This window comes from Manis pentadactyla, chromosome 2, assembly GCF_030020395.1.
Source record: "Manis pentadactyla isolate mManPen7 chromosome 2, mManPen7.hap1, whole genome shotgun sequence".
NCBI classification, from domain to species: Eukaryota; Metazoa; Chordata; class Mammalia; order Pholidota; family Manidae; genus Manis; species Manis pentadactyla.
Genome location: NC_080020.1, coordinates 136,263,388 through 136,284,339, shown reverse-complemented (window position 1 = coordinate 136,284,339; position 20,952 = coordinate 136,263,388). Strand labels below are relative to the sequence as shown.

Below are 20,952 nucleotides of genomic sequence, written 5' to 3'. Positions count from 1 at the left end.
GGGTGGAGCACACAGGCGATTGGAGAGGTGGCTGGGTGGTCTGCTTGTGGCTGGGGAGGCAATGTCCTCTCCCCTTCCCTTCTTTGCAGTCTGTAATTAGTTATCAACTTAATTAATGAGCTTACACACATGTTGTCCTTGTCCCCAGCCAGAATTCTGCATGCGGGCATCTGTCTGTTTGGTCCTCAGTTTGTTTTGTCCTGTTTGCTTTTGCCCTTAGCTTATTTGGGAAGCCACAGGAGCATCAAGACTAAATGAATGATATGGTCCAACTTTCATGCACTCAGTGGCTGCGGCACAGAGAGGAGATGGGAGGAGAGGAGGGCAGAGCTGTGAGATGGGTTTAGAGGCCACTGCACAGGTGAGAGAGTCATGGCTTGGAGCTGGGTACCAGGAACAGAAGTGGTAGGAAGTGGTAGTAGGGGAACACGTGCTGGAGGTGGCTGGTCTAGATCATCAGTCACGTGGGGAGAATGACAGAACCAGAAGCAGCATGCAGGACTCCGGAGCTTGGGGGATGCTGGGCACAGATGCCTGGCAACCTTTGAAAGTAAAGCAAGTCAGTCAAATGGTGTGGGGAAGGAAGCCTGGGGGAGGAGCCTCCAGGGGCGAGAAGCTCTGGACACTAGAGATCTTATTATGATAATCAATATTTTGCTTCAGTGTCTGGACCTTTCTCTGTAAGCAGCCAGCTCCTGTGTGTGGTCCTCTCCCGTCCCTTCTTTGCTCTCTGCATTCTGTAATTAATTATGGACTTAATTGATGAGCTTACACATCTGTCGTCTTTGTCCCCAGCCAGAATTCTTCATGAGGGCATTTGTCTGTTTTGTCCTCAGTGTTTGATGAATAAATGACTCAGTGAATAAAACTTCAACAGGACAGTAGAATTTTCTATATTTTGGAAGCATTCACCCACAAGTCACTATTTAAAATTATTAAAGAAAACCATCTAAAGCTCTTATAAAAAGAGATGCCCTTCAGCTTCTCAGACCAACATCATGCATATCATTTCACTGGAGGAAGGAAGTGTGTCTAAAGAAGAATTGGAGCCTCAAAGCCGGTTTCTATGGACAGAATCCAGAGTCTGCTAAATGCTGTGGTTCCTGCTGTGCTTTTCTAAGCCAATTATTTGAGACATTGGTGTATCATTCTAAATTGGTTTGTCTTTTAACATCCCCCCCTTAATCTGTTTTCTTTGTCCTTCAAGGCAAAGTGGTTTACAAGGCATGGTGGTTTTGCTCATTATCTGATTATAGTTGTCCCCTTAGAATAAGCACACTGCAGGGGGCACCCAACCCCTGCAACACCTCAGTGCCGCTCTTGGAAAGAAAATAGGAATAAGTTAAAAACAGTGATGTTGTGACTAAAGAGTGGTCTATATACTAGCTTTGCTTTTTTATTAAACAGCACGTTCTTTATTGACCGTTGCCATTGCTATTTTGAAGCATATATTATCTTAATATTTGTATATTGATATTTTAAGGAGTCATTGCCCCTAAATCTTGGTTTTTGTTATTAATGTTAATCTCCTAAGACTCAGAAATATTTGGAAGCATCCAAGTTGGCTTTTTCCAAATACACATGAAGTGTCCGCAGTTCCTGGCTTTATAAAAAATGGTGTGAGTCCTCACAGAAAGAGCCCATGTTATTCTCTTCTCTCTCAAGTATCTTATTTTAGGAGATAAAAATGCCTCTATGTTTACAAACAAAATTACACGCGTCTGACATCTCCTGAGCTCTGGGTGTCTCTAAGTCATAAACAACTTAAATACTAGCAGATTAGGTAGACAACCAGAAATTTTCTGTGGCGATGTTTTTAAAATAATTTTTTCTCAGTTTTCTCAGAGCTTGGTGACTATACTCTAAACAGAGGCCTTCTGCAGTGGGATGCCTCTGCAGCAGCCCAGCCTGCTTGGCCGTCCCCTCTCCTGTGGGGTGGGGTGGGGGTGAGCACCATATCTAAGAGTGCTGTAGGACCTGGTAGCTCCCACTGCATCCGTATGCCTTTCCCATGTGGGGAAACAATATAGATATATAATTGTATATATATGGTTTATAAATTGTTTATATGTTTATATGTAAACATATGTACACACACACATGCACATCTCAGTAGGCATGTTGTCTATACATTCCTTTACTTGTTGAGGAGTTCATATATTTTCTCTCCTTTCCATCTTTCCATGGTTGGTAAGCTAGATCTCATAGTTCCTTTTGTGAGAAGTAGAAAGTAATTTTTTAATGCCCATTTCTCAGATGGATAACCCGAGGCACAAATAACAACGTTGCCTGTGGATCCGTTTCCATGATACTCAAGTGTCCTATCATTTGATTTAACCCATGTGTGAGGCATGGGGGCCCCAGTCAACCCCAAACCTCAAGCGCATGCCAATAAATAGCCTCCTGGTTCCCTCACCCACAACGCGGGTGGTAGTTCTGATAGTGATCCGTTTACCTGGGTGATTCGTTTACTGAATTTGAACAAAGGAACTATCTTCTAGTTACTTGAGAACATGTGAACAACCAAAAAGCTAAAATGTCCTCCTAAAACTTAATTCTGTAATTTCTGCCCCAGAGGCGGCTGCGTGGAGCGGCTGCGCTGCTGGGTACTTCAGTCGGGTCTCCTGGTTCCCAGGGGGCTGGTGTAAGCCGCTCCGTCACCACACCTCCGTCCGTAACATGGGGAGTTAAAGTGATGAAAGGAATTAACAATAGCTGTACTCGGACCAGTGTCCGTGTGCACGCCTCACCTGGAGTTGCCGCGCTGTTCTTAGTGTTGCTTTGTTGTTGTTAGAAACTGAGACTCATAGAATTTAGTGTCCCAGACAGTGTGGCCCTGAGGTTATGGCCTCTACCGAGTCAATGGATTGGAGTCATTATTATTTTTAAATCAGTCCTCACTTTATTTCAAACAGGAATTCATCAGGCCGCCTACAAACAATACAGCAAGTTAAACAAATTTTACGTTAGCAGGGACAGCGAGGTAGAGGGAACCCAGGGAATGCAGAGAAGCAGGTCTCCCCTCAAGGTCTGAGCTCCGGGTGTCTCTCCTGAGCTGTGGAAGAACTGAGCCCAGAAGACTTGTCCCAGTCACAGCTGTATGGGGAGCAAACTCCAGAAATCTCTATTTTCCTTGATCTTAAAAAACTGTCTGAAGGACAGAGAAACAGTATTGGACCCTCACTGGCACCTCCCTTCCTGGGACAGTTGCTGTCTCTGGTGTAGGCCTGGAGGTGAGGGGAGGAGGCCGGCCAGGCAGGCTGGGTGCAGTGGGCAGAAGCTGCCCCGGGGCCCCTTAGCCATCAGGAGGATTCAAAGCCGGGTGAGGAGAGGCCTGAACCCTGGTCCTTGTCCAGCCCCCCAGTCGATCCTTGTCCTCCCTGGGAGGGAGGAACTGTAGGAAGGATGCAGCAGAGGCATGGGGCCGGCAGGAGCCGCTCGAGCGCTCACTAATTCATTCCCATTGCCTTGCTTGGTGATCCTTTAAAGACCGACTTTTGTGCGGCGATGCGCTGTGCTTGATGGTGGGAAGGTTTCCTTTTAGCTGCAGGGTCTGGTGAGGGTGAGATCCTCAGAAGGAGGCAGGCCCGCCCCAGGACAAGTGGGTTTGGCACAAGACATGCTGGTGGGAGAGCAGAGAGGCCACCGACACCTGATAAGGCTGGAACGCCTCCCTCTTTCAGGGTGCCTGGGTGGAGATGCAGGAGGACCACCCTGGGGAAGGAAGGTGGGGTGCCCTTTGCCCCTTCCTGGAATGTGCCTGAGCGTCCGCCCGCTGGAAATGCGCGCAGGCAGCTGGTGTGGTGCCTGAATCCTGGAAGGGGGTCTGGGCTGGAAGACCGACCAATGGGGAGATGTGGGGGATCAGGTCGGCCAGGAGCCACCGTGGCCCCCTAGCAGGACTCCTGTGGGAGTGACCTTGAGGCCTTGGGAGCCCCGAGACATGACGGCTCGGGGAGGAGAGGAGGCGTGCGGAGTGGCTGGAGCACAGAGAGGATAATCGGGATGGGAGGGGAAGATATTTCCAAATAGGGGAAAGTAATTAGGAGTGTCAGCAGCCTCAAGGAAATCAAGGTCTATAAGGATTTAAGGGGCTGCTAGGATTTGGCAGTGGGGGACCATCACTAACCTTATCATGCGTAAACAGGGGCCTTGGTTTGCAGGGAAGTAAAGGTGGATAGGGGTACGTGAGTGCACCGTGCTGTCCACAGGCGTGCCTCACAGGGAGCCCAGAATACAGGGAAACAAAACACCCTCCCCGACAGAGGCCCACAGCAGCAGCAGCTCCTCCTGGGTCCCTGCATTCCTCCCCTCGCTGCCCCAGGCACCTGCTCTCGCGTCCTCCTTTCCTTAGGCTTCTTGTAGCACTGCTTCCTCCTCCTGTTCCTTCTGCTGTTCCATCTATCGCTTTCATCACCTCTTGTGTTTCTCGGGGCTCAACAAACTCAGTGACTCAAACTCGATTCATTCTCTCACAGTTCAGGAAGTCCAGAGTCCAAAATTAAGGTGTTGGCTGAGACACGCTCCCTCCAAAATGTGTAGGGGCGTCCTTCCCTGTTTCCTCCCCAGCTGCAGGCGGCCCCAGGGGCTCCTTGGCTCTGACTGCCTCCTTCCAATCTCGGCCTCCCCCTGCACGTGGCCTTCCCTGTGTCTTCTATTTTTGTAAGGACCCTTGGCAACTTTATGGCTCACTCTAATCCAAGAGGTCTCATCTCTGAGCCTTAGCCTGACTCCATCTGAAAAGGCATAATTTTTTCAAACTAGAGCCCCATTCACAAGTTCTAGGTGAATGTATCTCTTTGTTATTTTTAAGAGAAGACCACGGTTCAACCCACTAAAGTAAAACAGTGGTGCCTGGCAAAATCCGCTCTAATGTTTTCTTTGTGAGTTTATTCTATTCTCTTAACTGTAAAGTTGGTTCCTTGAGAGAGAATGTGTCTTCTGTTTCTACTTCTCTCCCCTAAGCCCCCAGCTGCAAGGTCCAGGATGTCTCCCCAGTTTAGCTGGATTCCCCTCCTCCAAGTGTGCAGAGCCTCATGCGTGAGCAGCTTCCTCTCACCTTTGGCTCAAGGCTACCCTCAGGCAGGCCCTTTATGCCTCCCTACATCAACGAATCTACCTCTCCAAGTCAAACCTCTCCTGACAGCACTGTCTCATTAAGCAGGCTAATTTTTCTCAGAGTGGTCTGAATCCCTTCTCTTACTGGTTTCCCAGCCTATTTAAGGTACGTTTCACACATAGCTCTTCCATGTGGTCTCAACTTACTCATTTGCTTTACACCAAACATGCTTAGAAAACTACATGTAACAGAAGCTTATACTACAACACAGGGAAGGCTGCATTTGCTGACTCAGTCAGGCTGCCCCAACCATATGAGTCAGCCTTACATTTGGCTGCAGGAATGCTAAAATCAGGCTACAGAGGCTTCAACAAATGGAAATCTATTTGCCTCAAAGGAAAAGAAATCCAAAAGTAGGGGGCTACTGACCTTGGTCCAGCAGATCAATGAAACCATAGCTGTTGTTTCCAGGAACCAATTGGCTTTTCTCTCACAATCATTTGGAGGCTGCCGCAGATCCAGCCATTTCATCTACATTCAAAGCAAGTAGAAAGAGTAGAAAACTTACTTTTCTCATGAATTGCACCTGCCCCTTTTTATTAGGAAATTTAAAGCTAACACCCTTCCTCTTCTTAAGCCAACTTCACTGACATCTGGTTCCACTCCCAGTTACACAATAACCTGGGGAAGCAACTGTGTGAATTTCTAGACTCTGTAGTGAGTGGTATCCAGGGAAAAGGGGGTGGGAAAGGTCTTAACTGGCTGATTAACAGCATTTGCTAGTTCCTTTAAGTGCTTGAAACCCATCCTGTCCTGGTTCCTACCAGTCCTCAGCATACCACCAAATATTCTCATCTCCTCTGACACCAGGCTTGAAGAGAACAGCTTTTAATTTAGTAGGCAGCCATTCATTCCAATGTACATAAATTTCCAGACTGTGGGACTTTTTCCCTTTAAATACACAGATGAACACTGTTTAGAGTGGTGCCACCCCCATGGACAGAGAGCTCCAGTGCAATCATTTAGAAGCTGCTGTTAAACCCAGGAAAACTGTCATTTAGACAGGGAATACGCCATGCTTGCACACGTGCCCACAGACTTCATTCCTTGTGTTAATGTAGTCTGTACAGGAAAACATCATGGCTTCTGGGACAGTCCTGCCTTCACTGCAGCAGGAAGTTCACTCTGAATTTCATCGTCGTGGGCCACAGTGTTCTCCCATAGTGTCCTGGGGGTGAGACCTGAAAAAAATGAACTATGCAGAGAATATTTTATGTGCATTAGTTAATCATTAATGCAAAAGCTAATTGAATATTATTTATTATATAATAAAATTTAACATCATTAATTAAAGAGATAATTTTACATTTAAATCTAAATTTGGTCAATGATCATTTAAATGCAAAATTTTTTTTCTTAGCAAAGTCTCTGGCTGGGAGCTTTCTTGCAGACTCTGAAGTGTGATCCCTTATCAATCCAGACTTTATCCGATTTGTTATACAAACATATCTGACCAGGGATGCTGAGATCAGACCTGGGATGCTGACGTGCTCTAACAAAGGAACAATAGGAGGACATATAACTTCAGAATGCTAATTTACTCATTGGTCTTAACTTGATGATTTCTGTTTTCCATTCGTCTTACACACTACTGAGTGTTTGCTACTTGTTTTCAAAATGAAACGTATGGGTACGTATTACAGATAGGAGTTCTATAATTCAGAAAGAGAGTATTTTAAAATACTCCTTTAGAAGTTAGAGGCAGGCCTGCCTTCTCTAGACTGTTTCTTTGATTTCCCACTATGTCCACATTGCCTCCCATCCCTTCTCCTGGTCTCAGTTTACCCATTATGGCAGGTCCTCTGAAATCCCATGTCTGTTCAGAGGTGAGGATCAGATTGCCTCTGGCTCAACCCTTACTAAGCTACTTCTGTCTCTTTCCCCAGCACACCTGCCGCTCACCTCAGCTTCGTCCAAGTTAATTTCTAGCCCTCTTACTGAATATTTCCCTCCCCCACCTCATCAGTGGGGGCCCTGGTAAATGAGGGGAAGGAGGTCTTTCCTCAGGTTTAAATAATTACATGGCACTTCACATTTTTAGTTTGAATAGCAAACTAAAACTTCCTCCTTTGGAGGAAGCTCCTTCATTAGCATTAGTCATTATTCAATCTGTTATTAAATTCCCAGCTCTTCTCTCCACCTGCATTGTTTCTTTGTTCTGTCAATGTTCAAGTTTAGTCATCAATTTTTTATCTGACATTAGTTTCTGCATTGATGTGCATAACATATCCACTTGGGGAGACTTACGTTAAAAAATAATGACCTAGTGGCTTTCCGGGAGTGGGCTTCCAGAGCATACATATATTTTTAAAGTGCCAGGTGTAACGCAAGGCCTGTTTGAGAATCATCCATGGTGAGTTCCTGTGAGGAAAGAATTTGGCAAAGCTTTATTATGCCTTTCCAATCACTGACAGTGAATCAGGGGATGTATTTGTATGGCACTTAAAACCAACAGCATGCTTTAAAAATAAGTCTTTGGCTCCCTAAGTAGAGGATGATTTGTGCATGAAATTTACATTTGTATGTGATGGTGATGTTTTCATTAGACTCATTATGGTTGTACAAGGTGGCCAAAGCCACATGCAGAATTGGGTGTAATTTATGTGCATCACCAAATCAGAAATATACAAGTTAACAAGGGTGTGTTTAATTAAATTTGTGGCTGATGGAGTCATAAATACATTGGTCTTAATTTGAAAAATGATGTAGTCAGACAGATGTGTCTCTTGGGGAAGCCTATCCACACAGGTACCATCTGTGGGCCTGGGTTCATTTGCTTCTCTGCAGGGAGTGGCCCTAAATCCCCAGAGCTCTGAAGTGTGATCTTGTTCATAATCCAAACTCCCCAAACTTGGGAGGCTGACTTGCTCTAATAAAAGTGAAAAAGAATGATATTTAAACCCAGTATGCTAATTTATTACTATATCATGAGGTATATGTATATATATGTGTGTGTGTATATATATATATATATATATATATATATATATATATGACTGTTGGTAGACCAGATGGTTGTATAAAACTGCCTCTCACCTTCAGTCAGTATCAAGAAACCATTGTATCAAAAGGTCACCCTTGAGCATGCAGACAGTACAGGTGGAGTGGTGATTTAAGTGTTTAAGGCATGTTTCTTGACCTTTCTCCATTATTACTTTCCTAAGGAGTCATTTGAGATTTTTTCCCTAATCAACACCCCCGCCATGAAATCTTAATGCCACAGGAATATTGCATATGTATGTGGTGAATACATATCTGTGTACTATGCATTAAAAAGTAATTTTCTTTTTGCTTTCCCCACAACTGATGTTTGCCCTCTTGGGGGTGATATGGCCCCCAGTGAGAATGCATAGTTTAAGACATTAATTTCTGAAAGCTTAAAGCATGTACTTCCACTAGAGGGATGCACCAGCCGGATGGGCCATGTACAAGAATCTTCTAGACAGCACTGTTTTCCTCAGCAATTGGTCTTTTTCTATGCTTCCAGAATTAAAAATCTTCACCACCTACTCACCCACCTCTTTGCTTGCACATATCTTGTCTTTAGATGTTGCAGTTCACCCAAGAGATCAGAGTCAAATCTGGCCTGCCTAGGAGAGTTTCATTCAATTTCAGGTGGCAAGATATGCATCCTTTTCAGGGTAACTCTTGATGGACAAATCTTGGCCCAAATTCTTCTTGTCTCTCCTAGGTATTATTTGCATGGATTTACTGAAGGGATGGTAGGAATATGTCAAAGTGTAATCCTGGTGTTAAGGGCAACATCTTATAAAACAACTATAAAGCTTTCTCCCCAAATATGAAAAATGGGAAAGTCGAGTGGATGGGTCCCAACAGGGCAGCATGCAGAGAGCGTGCTCAGGGATGAGGCGACTTGGAAGCCAGGATGAGGTGGAGTGGACCCACCCAGGAGGAGGGAGAGGAAGGGGCCTCTCAGACAGAGGGAACCGAGTGTGCAAAGGCCTTGAGCCTGGAGAGATGGGCAGTTGGAGGACCCCTGGAGGCATGGTACCTGGAGTCTGGTTGGATTTAGGGCATGATGGGAGTGGAAGATGTGGATGGGGGAGGATGTAGAGAATTCAGGGCAGACACTCATGTGGAGATGCCGACTCTTCTGAGTCCAGGCCTCAAAAGCAAGACCTGGGCTGCCTTTGGGAACTGGTGCTGTTCAGACAGTGTTAGAGAAGCCAAGTGTACAGATGACCCTGTGAGGGAGAAACTGAGGGGATTTAAAAGAGAGGAAGACCTAGACTGAGCCCTGGAGAGAGCAGCCCTGGCGTCAGAACAGGTGGAGCCAGCAGGGGGGGCAGCTCCCAGCTTGCATGGAGCCAGGGGAGCCAAGAGAGGTGTGATTCTGGGTAGGAGAAAGTGGCCAGATGCTGCTGAGGATGCCTCTCAGGAGTCAGGGTGGGGAGCACGGGAAGCAGCCGCTGGGTTTGGCAAAGTTGAAGGCGACCATGACCTTGACGAGAGCAGTTGCAGTGGCGTCTTGGGGCTGCTATGTTACTTGACATGGGAAATGGAAAGTCAGGGGTCAGAGAAGTAGAAGGAGCTTATATGCACAAGCCTTTGAGGTTCATCTATAAGGGGAAAATGAGAAATGGAGGAGAAGGTTGTGTGAGTCAAGGGAGGTATTGCTTGGTTAGGAGCAAGCCTGCTTGCTGTTGGAACTGATTCAAAATAGGAGAGATTGATGATGAAGAGGTAACAGGGAACAAGCAGGAGCCTGCGATCCAACCCCCAGTGCCTGCAAACAATGGATAATCAAGGCTATGGTCCAGGTCTGTGTGGTTTTCTTATGCATCATGTTAAAAAGTGTTTTTCTTGCAAGTGGCAGAATTTGGTTATGAAATTTCATCTAAGCCAAGCAATTTTAAAATGCATTTTCTCAAATCAAACTGTTCCCTCCATTTCAATTCCACTCCCTTGTGGTCCTGGTGCCAACCTGGTGTTATCTCATCAGCATGTCTCAGGGCAGTGATTGCCTATAGAAATCCTCAGGGTGTGAAGACGATGCCCTGCGGCAAGCACAGCATTGCAATTTCTCGAAAGGAGGAAAACTGCCATCAGGACCACCTGACCATGGGAAGCTCTGCGTCGCCGGCCTCTTCTCTGTCTAGTGTAATGATCATCTCTCAAACTACGCTCTCTGCCTTTTAAACATTCAATGAATGTTTCTGCTGCTTGTGCTTAATTTCATATCCCACAGCCTTGTGCAACCATAAAGGCATTAAACTGTTTCTCAAATAGTTAAAACAAATTGTGAAGCATTGCTCTAAATGGCTACATAATTTATATATGACACAAAGTAAAAGAACTTCCTTAATTGCCAACTAGGATTTCCCCTCTTTATTATGGTCCTTAAAACATTAAGACTAGACTGCTTATCCGATTTTACTCTTGATTTTTATTGGGCAGGCTTATTGTGTACTATGTCCACTGAAAAATAGTAGTGAGAATTTGTAACTTTTTGTACTTGTTTTTTAGAATTCTAGTCTCCTCAGATGAATTTCTGTTTCATTCCTGGCTTGCATTATTTCTTCACACCATCAGGAAGCATGTTAATTTATCACAGAAATGCATTTAGATTTGGAACCACTAGAGACTTGGAAAATATGATCATGGCAGCCTCAAATAAGGACTGGCGCTCTTAGCTCTTCTTTTTTTAATTGCCAATATAATTTGATTTTATTTAATAACAATGGGGAAAACACAAATAAAAAATGATCATTATCCACAGGTACATAGTGCATTAGAACTTTAACAGTAATATTTGCTCACTGGGCGAACTCAAACTGAGCATACGGCATATCCAAGTTTTTATACCCTAAAAACATTTCAGTGTCACCTTGGAAATGCCCTTTGTTAAATCTACCCATGCAATTAAAAATAAAAGGGTAGGAAAAAAATTTTATTTCTCTCTATATATATTTATTCCCCAAGGTATACACACTAATACACTAAGCAAAAGAATATTTAAAACTCATCCATGTTAATAAGCTGAAAAGGTGTGTGTGAGCCCATCATCTGGAAACCTTCGTAATTTATCATTGCATGGGACTTTTGATCTCTTTTGTGTATGTTCTGTTTTTTCGGGTGGGATCTTGACTGACACTGGACTCATGGGGTTTAGTAGATTGCTGCTTTCTTGTCTCCCAGGAAGAAAAGTGAGCTTGGGGAGGAAATACCAGCTCTTGGTAATGACACACAGAAGAGGTTTTGTTTCTCTCCCTCCCACCACAACGCATTTTTGTTAACCTTTGCCCCAAACTGTCTCCCTCATGTGTATTTCCTACGTCAGTGAACATAGGAGGAAGCTGAAAATTCCAACTCCCACTGCACACTCCCTCCGCCCTGCCCAAGCATCTAATCAGTCCCCAAACTGACACATAAGACTTTAACCCACGCTGCTAAACTCATAGCTATGCCAGGCTGTACCTTCTAAATATCGCACATATATACCTTCAGGTCAGGTTTATTTAGCAGGAGCAAACACTTCTGTGTAAGCTGCCAGCAAATCTCATATGTTTTTGGTCTAATAAAGTATACCTTCTCAAAGTTTATGAAGGAAATAGTAGCACACCCATCATAATATTAATAACACTTTTTATTCTTACTTAATTTTATTGAAAGCATATTTCATTAGTGATACGGTTTCCAAACTGTGTGCCAAGGCACCCTGGGGGGGGGCACCTCACAATATTTAAAATTTTTAAGGGGAACACATTAAGACTGGTCACATGATCCAGCCAGGAGCAGCTGGACTCCTGTGTTACTTTCTTCTGAACACATATGGACACATGAGTATCACCAGTTAAACGCTCCATGGTCATGTGGTCTCCAAAACACAGCCACTTAACTAAATGACGGAAGTGCTTTCTAGCATAAGATACAAATGTTTAACAAAGGAAAAAATAGCTTCTGACAATGTAACAGGTCCTAGCAATTCCTTGGAATGACCCACATCCTAGCAAAAGGTGGCCACAGCTCTGAACCAACCTGACCTGACCCCTGAGACCTGGGGTGGTGTGGGAGGGAACAGGGACAGTCCCGCCCAGCCTGATGGGGGCCTACCCTCAAGTTCATCATTTTTAGAACTTTGTTTCTTTGTCTATTAAATGAAGCAGACAACATGCCCATTCTCCTGGTTGTTTTACTGTCTGGACTTTTGCAAGGATGAAAAGATACAGGTGCATTTGGCAGAGCAATGGTGATCACTGGGAAAGAAGTGAAGTCACAATTTGCTGTAGATTCCGGCCTGTCCACCAACATGGGATTCTGTACTTAGGCATCTCCCAAGATCACTGAGAAGTGTCAACGAGTCACCCACATGTACGTCAAGTGACGATGGGCAGTGGGGAGTGGCTGGGATGACCATGCTTCAGGGCCACCTTGTTGGCATGGATCCTGGATCACGGGCCATGCTCAATTTCAAGGCCGGCTTGAAACAAGAAACGGCTTGTTACTACCTTGAACAGTTTGTGTTCTTCCCAGGAGTCTTGTGGGAGGCCAGGTTTCCTCTCTTGTTTTCTGACAGATGTGAGAATAGCTAAATGAAGCCACAAGACAAAAGAAGATATCAAGATGGTGTGATGTCACAACACAAATCCAATGCTGTGAAAATAGGATTTCTCATCACATATTCTGCCTAACAGTCTTCTAGAAAACAAAATGCTTTGATACTGTTTTTGAAAAGAAAATCTTCCTTGGTGTCCTAGGTTTCATTCAAGTCATTATACAAATGTACCCTTTTGAAAGAAAAATTAAGACACTAGTCACATTTGTAAATCTGTGTAGTTGTTTAAAATACCAGGGCTAATTCCATTAACCTTAGAGCATGGTATTTGGGGATGAAACCAAGTATTGAAAAAATGCTTGTAATTTGATTAATTTTTCCATCAGAAAAAAACACCATTTATTTCTTGGCATTAAAACTCTTAGTTTTTTACTTCTTAAGCATTGTCCTTTGCACATCCAAATAAAAATTGGTAAACTGATTTTTTCCAGTTGTCTGTAGCCAGGAAGTATTTGGATTACATGTTGCTTGAAGCAATGCAACATCCAGAATAAATAAGCAAATGGCTTTTTTTTCAGGTCCATGACAATGCAAATTTGCCAGTTCCCTGTCAGCAGAGGCCAGGCAGGACGTGGAGGAAGGCACCCTTCTCTCTGGAGAGCCTCCTCCTGCCTCCACGGATGGGCTTCCCTCGCTGAATGTTGGGTGAACTTTTTAATAGGCAGCGTTTGCCTGGACAGCCACATCGTGATGGGCAGGGGCCCAGCAGTACTGGGGGCAGAGGGTACCTTGGCCTCAGGCTACACATAGAGGTCCAACATAGCACACAGATGCTGGGCTGAGCTGGAGGAGGAGGCAGCTGGCCCGGTGACAGTCACTAAGGGGGCAGTGATGGCGTGGGCCAGGCTTGATGGCAGACGGGCCAGCAGTTGCATTATGGGCCGAGGTGGCCTGTCACCTTCACTGCCCCAATGTGTGGGAAGGAAAAGGCCACAGAATAAAAGAACGGTGACTCAAGGCCAGTGGTTCTGCTGAGAAGGCCCTCCAAAGGAGCTGCCCATGCAAAACAAGCTGCTGTCTTCCTGGCTCAGGTGGGAGCTGAGAGCTTGAGGTGGACCGGCCTGAGTAGGGCACCTTGTCCCCTCCAGGGACAGCAGAGCCTCAGCTGTGGGGTGGGGAGGGCAGGAGATGACAAGGACCACAGACACGCCAGAGCAGGCCTGCGGGGCAGGGGTTGCGGGGGCCCCGAGTCCTGGGGACCTGAGTGCACCTCCCCTGCTCTGGGCCCGGGCATCCAGCGGGAGCCGCTGCGGGTCGGGTTCCCAAAGAAGCCAGGAAGGGCCTCCCCGGCCGCCGGTGGGCGGGGTTCGGAGTTGTATAGCCACGCCCCATCCGTGCTCCCTGCTGAGGGGGCCGGAACAGGCGTCGGCTTTGTGCCGTTCTGTTGCTCCATTTGGTTCTTGTTGTGGAGGAACTCACTTCCTAAAATTTTTGTATTTTTGCTTTGAAGGCTTTTTTTAAGAAGAAAAAGACAAAGTTCTCCTAGATAATCATGAAGTGGTTTGGATGAGTATTTCAGCTGCACCTAACAAGGAAAGATAGTATTTCCTAATTCTGCGCAGTCTGGTTTGTGTTGGCTCTTCACGTCGCTTGCGTTCTGTGGGGCACAGTCCTTCAGAGCAAACCCAGCAATGCCAAGGTTGGAAGAAGCTTCGGCAAAGTAAATAATCATTTTGCAGAACAAAGTGCGGCTAGGCTGAACTGACAGTGCACCACTGGGCAAGGCTGTGCATTCTCCTCCGGGCGGCCAGAGGAGGGGCCCTCCTCACCCAGGAAGCCAGGCAGCTCAGCGCTCCTGCAGCGCCGGGACCGACATCCACAGGGGCGGTGTGTGAGCACAGGGCACCGTGGCAGCGGGAAGGAGAGCCCTGTGCAGTTAGGCACTTTTGCGAGTGATGCTGAAGGTGGCCACCTTGCTCCCACGCTCACATGTGCACACATGCCTCCCACCCAGATCACCCCGTGTGTCACATACTCATATTACGTATCACACTGAGACATGCATGGTGCATGCACTTACCACACAAAACCACGTAACTCCCATGCATAAACTATACACACAGCATGCATACATATATCACTTTTCCCACAAATAGCATGTGCCATGTACAGATACATATCACACAGAAATCATAAAGGCATAGGTAGCATACATGCATATGTATCAAATGCATATTTCACACATACACTACACAGCACAGATACCACACATCATGTACACACTGTGTGCGCACGCGCGTGCATGCGCGCGCGCGCGCGCACACACACACACACACACACACACACACAGCAATACCCAAAGTTAGTATTTTATCATCCATACTGCTAGAGGGGAGATGGAATATGGATGTATAAAAGGATATTTTTGGAGTTGCTGAGAATGTGGGTGAGCCCCAGGATGTCTCTGCCTCGAGTGCCTGTGAAACCGTGGCTTAGGTGCACAGTGGGAAGGTCCTTCAAGTCTGACCAGCCCTTCCCCCACTTCTGTGGGGCATCTGTTTTTATTCGCATGCCATTCTTCCCATTTCTACTTCTGTCCTGCTTTGTTCCTCCATTCCCAAAACAGGTTTTGCTGGGCTTTAGGAAGCCTGGTTTCCTCGCATGCTCAGAACCTATCGAGGGAGAGACAAAGATGTCAGGGGACAGAGAACCAAGCGTGTCTTTTATTACTGTCACAGCTCTTTGGAGAACATAGCTTAGGTCTGGGCCAGCTGGACTTGCTTCTGTTCCCTCGAATTAACCCACATCCTTCTGGCTGCACACAGGCCACGAGGGTCCACTGGGTTCACTTGGCTGAGAACAGATGAGGATGACCACTCTTTTCAGGGGAGACCCCACTGTGAGGAGCAGAGGAACGGCTGAGCTGTGAGTGTCCACACCCTTCTCCAGCCTCTCCAGCCTGATAAATTCTTGCTCCCATTTGGCGAGTGACCACGTGAATCTATTGAGGGTTCCATCCTAGGGAGCCATGAAGGCTTGTCCGAGTCACAGCCGTCCATGTTCACGGCATCAAGTGACTGGTGAGATTTGCTGGTCTGTGTTCAGAGAAGAGTGCGGGGCTTCTGGTAGCTGACGCCTGGCCTCAGTTTTTGAAGCCATTGTGTTGATGAGTTGTATGGTCATATGGAGGAGAGGCCATGGGCATTCTACCTGGGTATGACCATCCATCCTCTGGCAGACCTGTAGGTCCAGCTGTATACACATTAGAGCAAAGGTCAGTGATAATCAGCTTTATATATTATTATCATTTGCTCTATGTAAATAGTGTGCTGAACAAGTGCACCCCAAAAAGACCATCATCATACACTATTGGTGAGATAATAAATGACACATTCCCTCTGTTTGTTTCTTGAAATTTAATATGTTTCAAGAACTTAAAACTGCTCATGGCTTTGGACTCAAGTGTATTTTGCTAATCGAGCCAAAGGAAATGATAAACAATGAAGCCAAAGCTTTACATGTAAGGCTGACCACTGTAGCATTATGCAAATGAGAAGAATATTAATAAAGTAAGTGTTGAATAGTGTGGAAATTACTAAATTATTATTATTTAGTCATAGAACTGAATATTATCTAAGCAGTTGAAATCCTGCTTCCATATAAGTTTTATGATCAGAAAAACATTGGATTAAATGTTAAATTTAAAAAGCAAAGCAAAACATTGCATTCAGAATGAATTTGGTCCTTTTGGAACAAGACAGAGGGTCTCAGCAAAACAAAGTCTGACAAAAATGTTGAAATGCAGAGGACGTAGAATGGGGGCAAGACCATATGGACAGCAGAGTGTTCTTCCTGGGCAGGACAATTATAGGTGCTTGTTAGTTTCTCCTTATTTTTTTCTGTCCCCAACCCACAACAATTTTTGTGGACATGAATTTTTTTTCATGAAAAGAGTAGTGAGTTTTATATTTTGAAAGTCTGTATTCCCATTTAAACAAAAGATACCAGGGGTTTTCATTTACACAGGCTCAGTGACTACAGTTTAGGTAAGAGGGAAGCCCGTATCAGTCACCTATTACAGAATCATGCTGTGTAACAACCATGAAATCTCAGCAGCCCGTGATAGTAGCCTGTGGGTTGTCCTGGGAGGCTCAGCTCTTTGAGTGTTTTATCTTCCCGGGACCAGCAAGCTTGCCAGGACATGTTCTCTTCCTGATTGCCTCACTTATTTTCTGGACTAGCTCTGACTTGGTTATTTCTGCCTGCATTTCAATAGCCATAGCAAGTCACATGGCTAAGCTCAAAGACAAGGGAGAGAGTGCAAAGTCACCCCTCAAATGGCATGGATCCAGATGGGGACAGAACCCGTAACCGTGATAGCTGTTTCTGTTAAGCAAATAGTGTCAATTTGGAAACAAAAATAAAATTAACTTCTTGCAGAGTCCTATCTTGGAAGACGGTTGCTAACTACATGTTGTGACCGTTGTGTTTATGGTTAGAAACCCTTGCCTACTGAGCGCCACTCTCTTGTCTCTTTAGATCCTGGCCAATGTGATAATTTTCATCTGTGGGAATCTGGCGGGCGCATACCACAAGCACCTCATGGAACTGGCGCTGCAGCAAACGTACCAAGACACATGCAACTGCATCAAGTCCCGCATGAAGCTGGAGTTTGAGAAACGTCAGCAGGTAAGACACGTTCTCACTCTCATTTCCACATCATCTGAGGCATTACTGAGATGAAGTTGTTACTCCTAATATGGAACATACAGTGCATTTATTCACAGGCATCAGAAAGGACACAGAGCATCCCCTTGCCCACACCCAGCCTGGGCAGTGCGCTTGGTGGCGTTACAACCAAAGAGCAGAGACAGCGTCTCAGACCTGACCCACTAGCCCCAGGATCAGCCACATGCAGGCAGCCCCATCAGCTGCCATCTGCACGTGACCGGGGACATTAAAATGATAATAATAACGCTTCATTAACGCACTCACTTTGGGTTAAAGCATATGTCTCTGTAATAGTGTTTGTGGCAAGAGTTTACCCAGCTGAAATCTGAGCCTACCTCTCTGTGCTGCACAGCACTTTATATGGTGCCTGCCGGCCTCATGGGATGAGTCATTGTGGAGGGAGGGAGTGGGGTTGGGAGGGAGGGTCTGGTAAGGAGCTAGTAGCTGCAGTGTCAGAAGCTGTCCCGTGGTGACTGCTCTGGGCAATACACAGGAAGGGACGTCAGGGGAATACTCAGATTATGCTGAAGCATTGCAAAAACTACAAATCTAGACAAGTACGAGATGTGGGAAGCAAGGGCATGTGGTGTCATTAAGGACGGTGAAGAGCAAGTGGAACAGGTATGCTCTGGAGGGGAAACCATACAATACAGGGGTTCTGTGTTTGACATGCTTAACTTTAGGTAATGGCTGGGTATCAAGGGAATGGTCTTGTTTTTCTGGGCTTTGTGTATTGTCACCAGGAACCCAGTCCCCACCCATAAAGGTAATGATTGGCAGGACTCTGTGAACACCACACGCCACTTCTCTGAGCACTCATCACAACCCCTGTGCTGTTGCCAGTATTTGGCACATGAAAGACGCTTCATATTACTTGTTATGTTGTACTGAGTTAGTCCATTCTATAAAATCTCATCAGAGTGTATTGTGGTAGTGGGAGCAAAAAAAAAAAGAAAATACCCTTTAAGTTTTGACACTAGACTTCTCCTTGTGTGTGAACTGATTCATAGTAATGGAATTCCTTTTTGAAAACAGGGCATTGCATTCAACATTAAAAAAATAATAATGGTTGAGGACCTAGTTTGTGTCAAGCCTGATTCTAGGCGCCAAGATATGGCTGTACATATTGCTTTCTCACTGGTATTATTAGCAAGTCTCATGGTTTGTTTTTTAAAAAGCATTTTGTGTTATGACAAGGATAGCAAAGTTATTCAGTAATTAATGTTTAATTTCTGGGCTCTATATATATTAAACTCTGGATTCAATATGATGAGCTATGGACAAGCTAAGACTGGCACTGTTAACCAGTATACCTTCATATTACCTGTGTTCAATAGTGTTTTAAATCTGGGTTCTAGAAAATTCTGCAGCTTCACAAACAACACATAGTGTTTATGATTGTTCCCTCTGTAGAACCCCAGTGTATTAGGATCAATGGTTTCCTTTCTCAAACAGAAGAGACTAGACCAGGTTTGTTCTGACAGACATATTTAACTTTCTTTTCCATCATCCCCTGAGTTTACTTCAAAACAGCACCAAGACTAAGGAGAACTGAAATTCCAAGTAGAGAGATTATATAACCTAATGTGTATACTGCCAGCTGTGATAAAAGCAACAAGTCGGGGTACTGACCTCATCTGCACTAAACACTTCTTTGAAGAGACCTTGACCAGCTAGGACCAGGTGTGGCCCCGGTCAAGTGATCTGTGGCATCCAAGTGGCCAGACAGGCATGATTTGACCTTAGGACACTGAAGACCTAGTCCTGTCGGGTATCCTGTGTTCTAGAGGCCCTATGAGAGCACATGGGAGGTACCCGTAGAATTTTCTAGAACCCAGATTTAAAACACTATTGAACACAGGTAATATGAAGATATACTGGTTAACAGTGCCAAGTCTTAGCTTTTCCATAGCTCATCATATGGAATCCAGAGTTTGATAAATAGGGACTAATGATCCTTTTCAAAATAAGGAAAGATAAAAGGGACACTTTGGAGAAAAATAAGATGTTATACTAACAATGTTTAATAAAACACCACAAATGTATTTTGCCACTAAAGTTGGGAGTCAACTCTCAGGGTCTGGTGCCCAGAAGGTGGTACTTTTCTTGTTAGGACTTAAGAAATTAAAATTAGACATTTTTAGGACCAGCATGTAATTAAATACTCTCAGTTAATAAAAATTCTCTCAGTTGTAATTCTCTCAGTTAATAAAATCAGTAAGATATGATCTGACAGATATATAAGCAAGGAGATAAAAATTGGCCAATAGTGTCTATGTGCCCTTCATAGAGGAGCAAGTGGCCCTCGAGACTGTGATGCCTGGTGCGCTCGTAGACCCAGTGACGCATCTCACAGACCAAACTACGTCCCAGGGCTTCCATGCATCCCTTGCTGCCCACCTTTGCCACAGTCAAACCATCACTGCTTCACCCAGTGACCCTGGCAAACAGCAGGGTCCTGTAAAGTGCTTGGTTCGGGGTGAGGGGTTAGTGCTAAGCAGAGCAGGGTGCTTCAGCCCCTATTTGGGTAGAAATACCATCCATCTTGATTGTCCTTTCCTGGCTGGTGCCTCAAAGCAAGTTGATGTCCACAGAGGCTGAGTGCCTGCCACCCGGAGGAGTGCCTGCTGCTGTTTCCCAGCTCCGCCCCTGTTGCCCTTGGAAAGGGAGGCCAAGGTCAGGGGAGCCCTTCTGTACCCCTGCATGGCTAGGAATAGTTGACACTATCAGGAAGTGTCTAGGAATTCTGACATTTTTCAAAATAGCCTCCACTCTGGAACTTTTCTTCAAATGTGCTATTTTTTCCTCGATGCAAGTCAGACAAATTTCTAGAGACTAAAACCCCCATCTGGATCAAGTGACAATGTGTGCTCTAAGATCTGGGAAGAGGGGGAATGAAAAACATGGCAGAGATTTTCTCTGATCTGGGCTCTTGCTTGAGAAGTGCCCTGGTGTGTAAACAACACACATCATGACTTGTTTGCAAGGTGGGAAAAGTAATGACTTCATTAGCATGGAGGACACCTTCTGTGGCCTGGACATGTTTGCTGTGAGTTTGGTCTTTTGTCTTGGGTTGCACACCCTGCAGTAAACTCACAGCCCTCTCTTGAGCACTCTGTCAGGGTAACAGCGGCTCTTTATCAAAACTGAGAAAACAGCAAGTGTGTTTGCCTGTATGTAATAAACTCTCAGAAACTGAAGAGAGCTGCATTCAGAACCAAACAGGAACCCTCTCTTCCAACTGCCTGGGCTGTTGGAATAAATGTTGCTTCTGTAGGAGTAAAAACAGGATTTGCTTTTTTATAGAGAGAAAATAAACCCTCCTTAATTTATATGCTCTTTGTTTTCAAGTAATATAATTCTTTAAATAAGAATATTTACATGGTCTGCCTTCATCTGGAAGGATGCTGAGGATTGAATATGACAGAATATGTATTACAGTAGAAAATTCCAGTCAGGCAAGGCCTAGACCCCATATTATACCTGGATCTGTACCCTAGCATGGGGCGTCAGTGACCCAGTAGGCTTCCTAGCTCTCTTTGGGGCAAAACTGTTTTTCCTCTTTGCAAACTTCAGTTGCATAAGT

The 20,952-nt window shown here is 45.2% G+C and overlaps 1 protein-coding gene across 3 annotated transcripts in view; it reads left to right on the top strand.

Annotated features, from left to right (window-relative positions):
• The window catches only part of ADCY2 (adenylate cyclase 2), a 415,414-nt gene that overhangs the window by 215,873 nt on the left and 178,589 nt on the right, over nt 1-20,952 (top strand). For all 3 annotated transcript variants that reach the window (XR_005027034.2, XM_036896715.2, XM_036896714.2), the window contains exon 4: nt 17,175-17,324. Coding sequence is in view for 2 of the 3 variants with exons in the window: in XM_036896715.2 (XP_036752610.2) it covers nt 17,175-17,324 (150 nt within the window). In the remaining variant the exon portion in view is untranslated. The remainder of the gene's footprint in view (nt 1-17,174; nt 17,325-20,952) is intronic.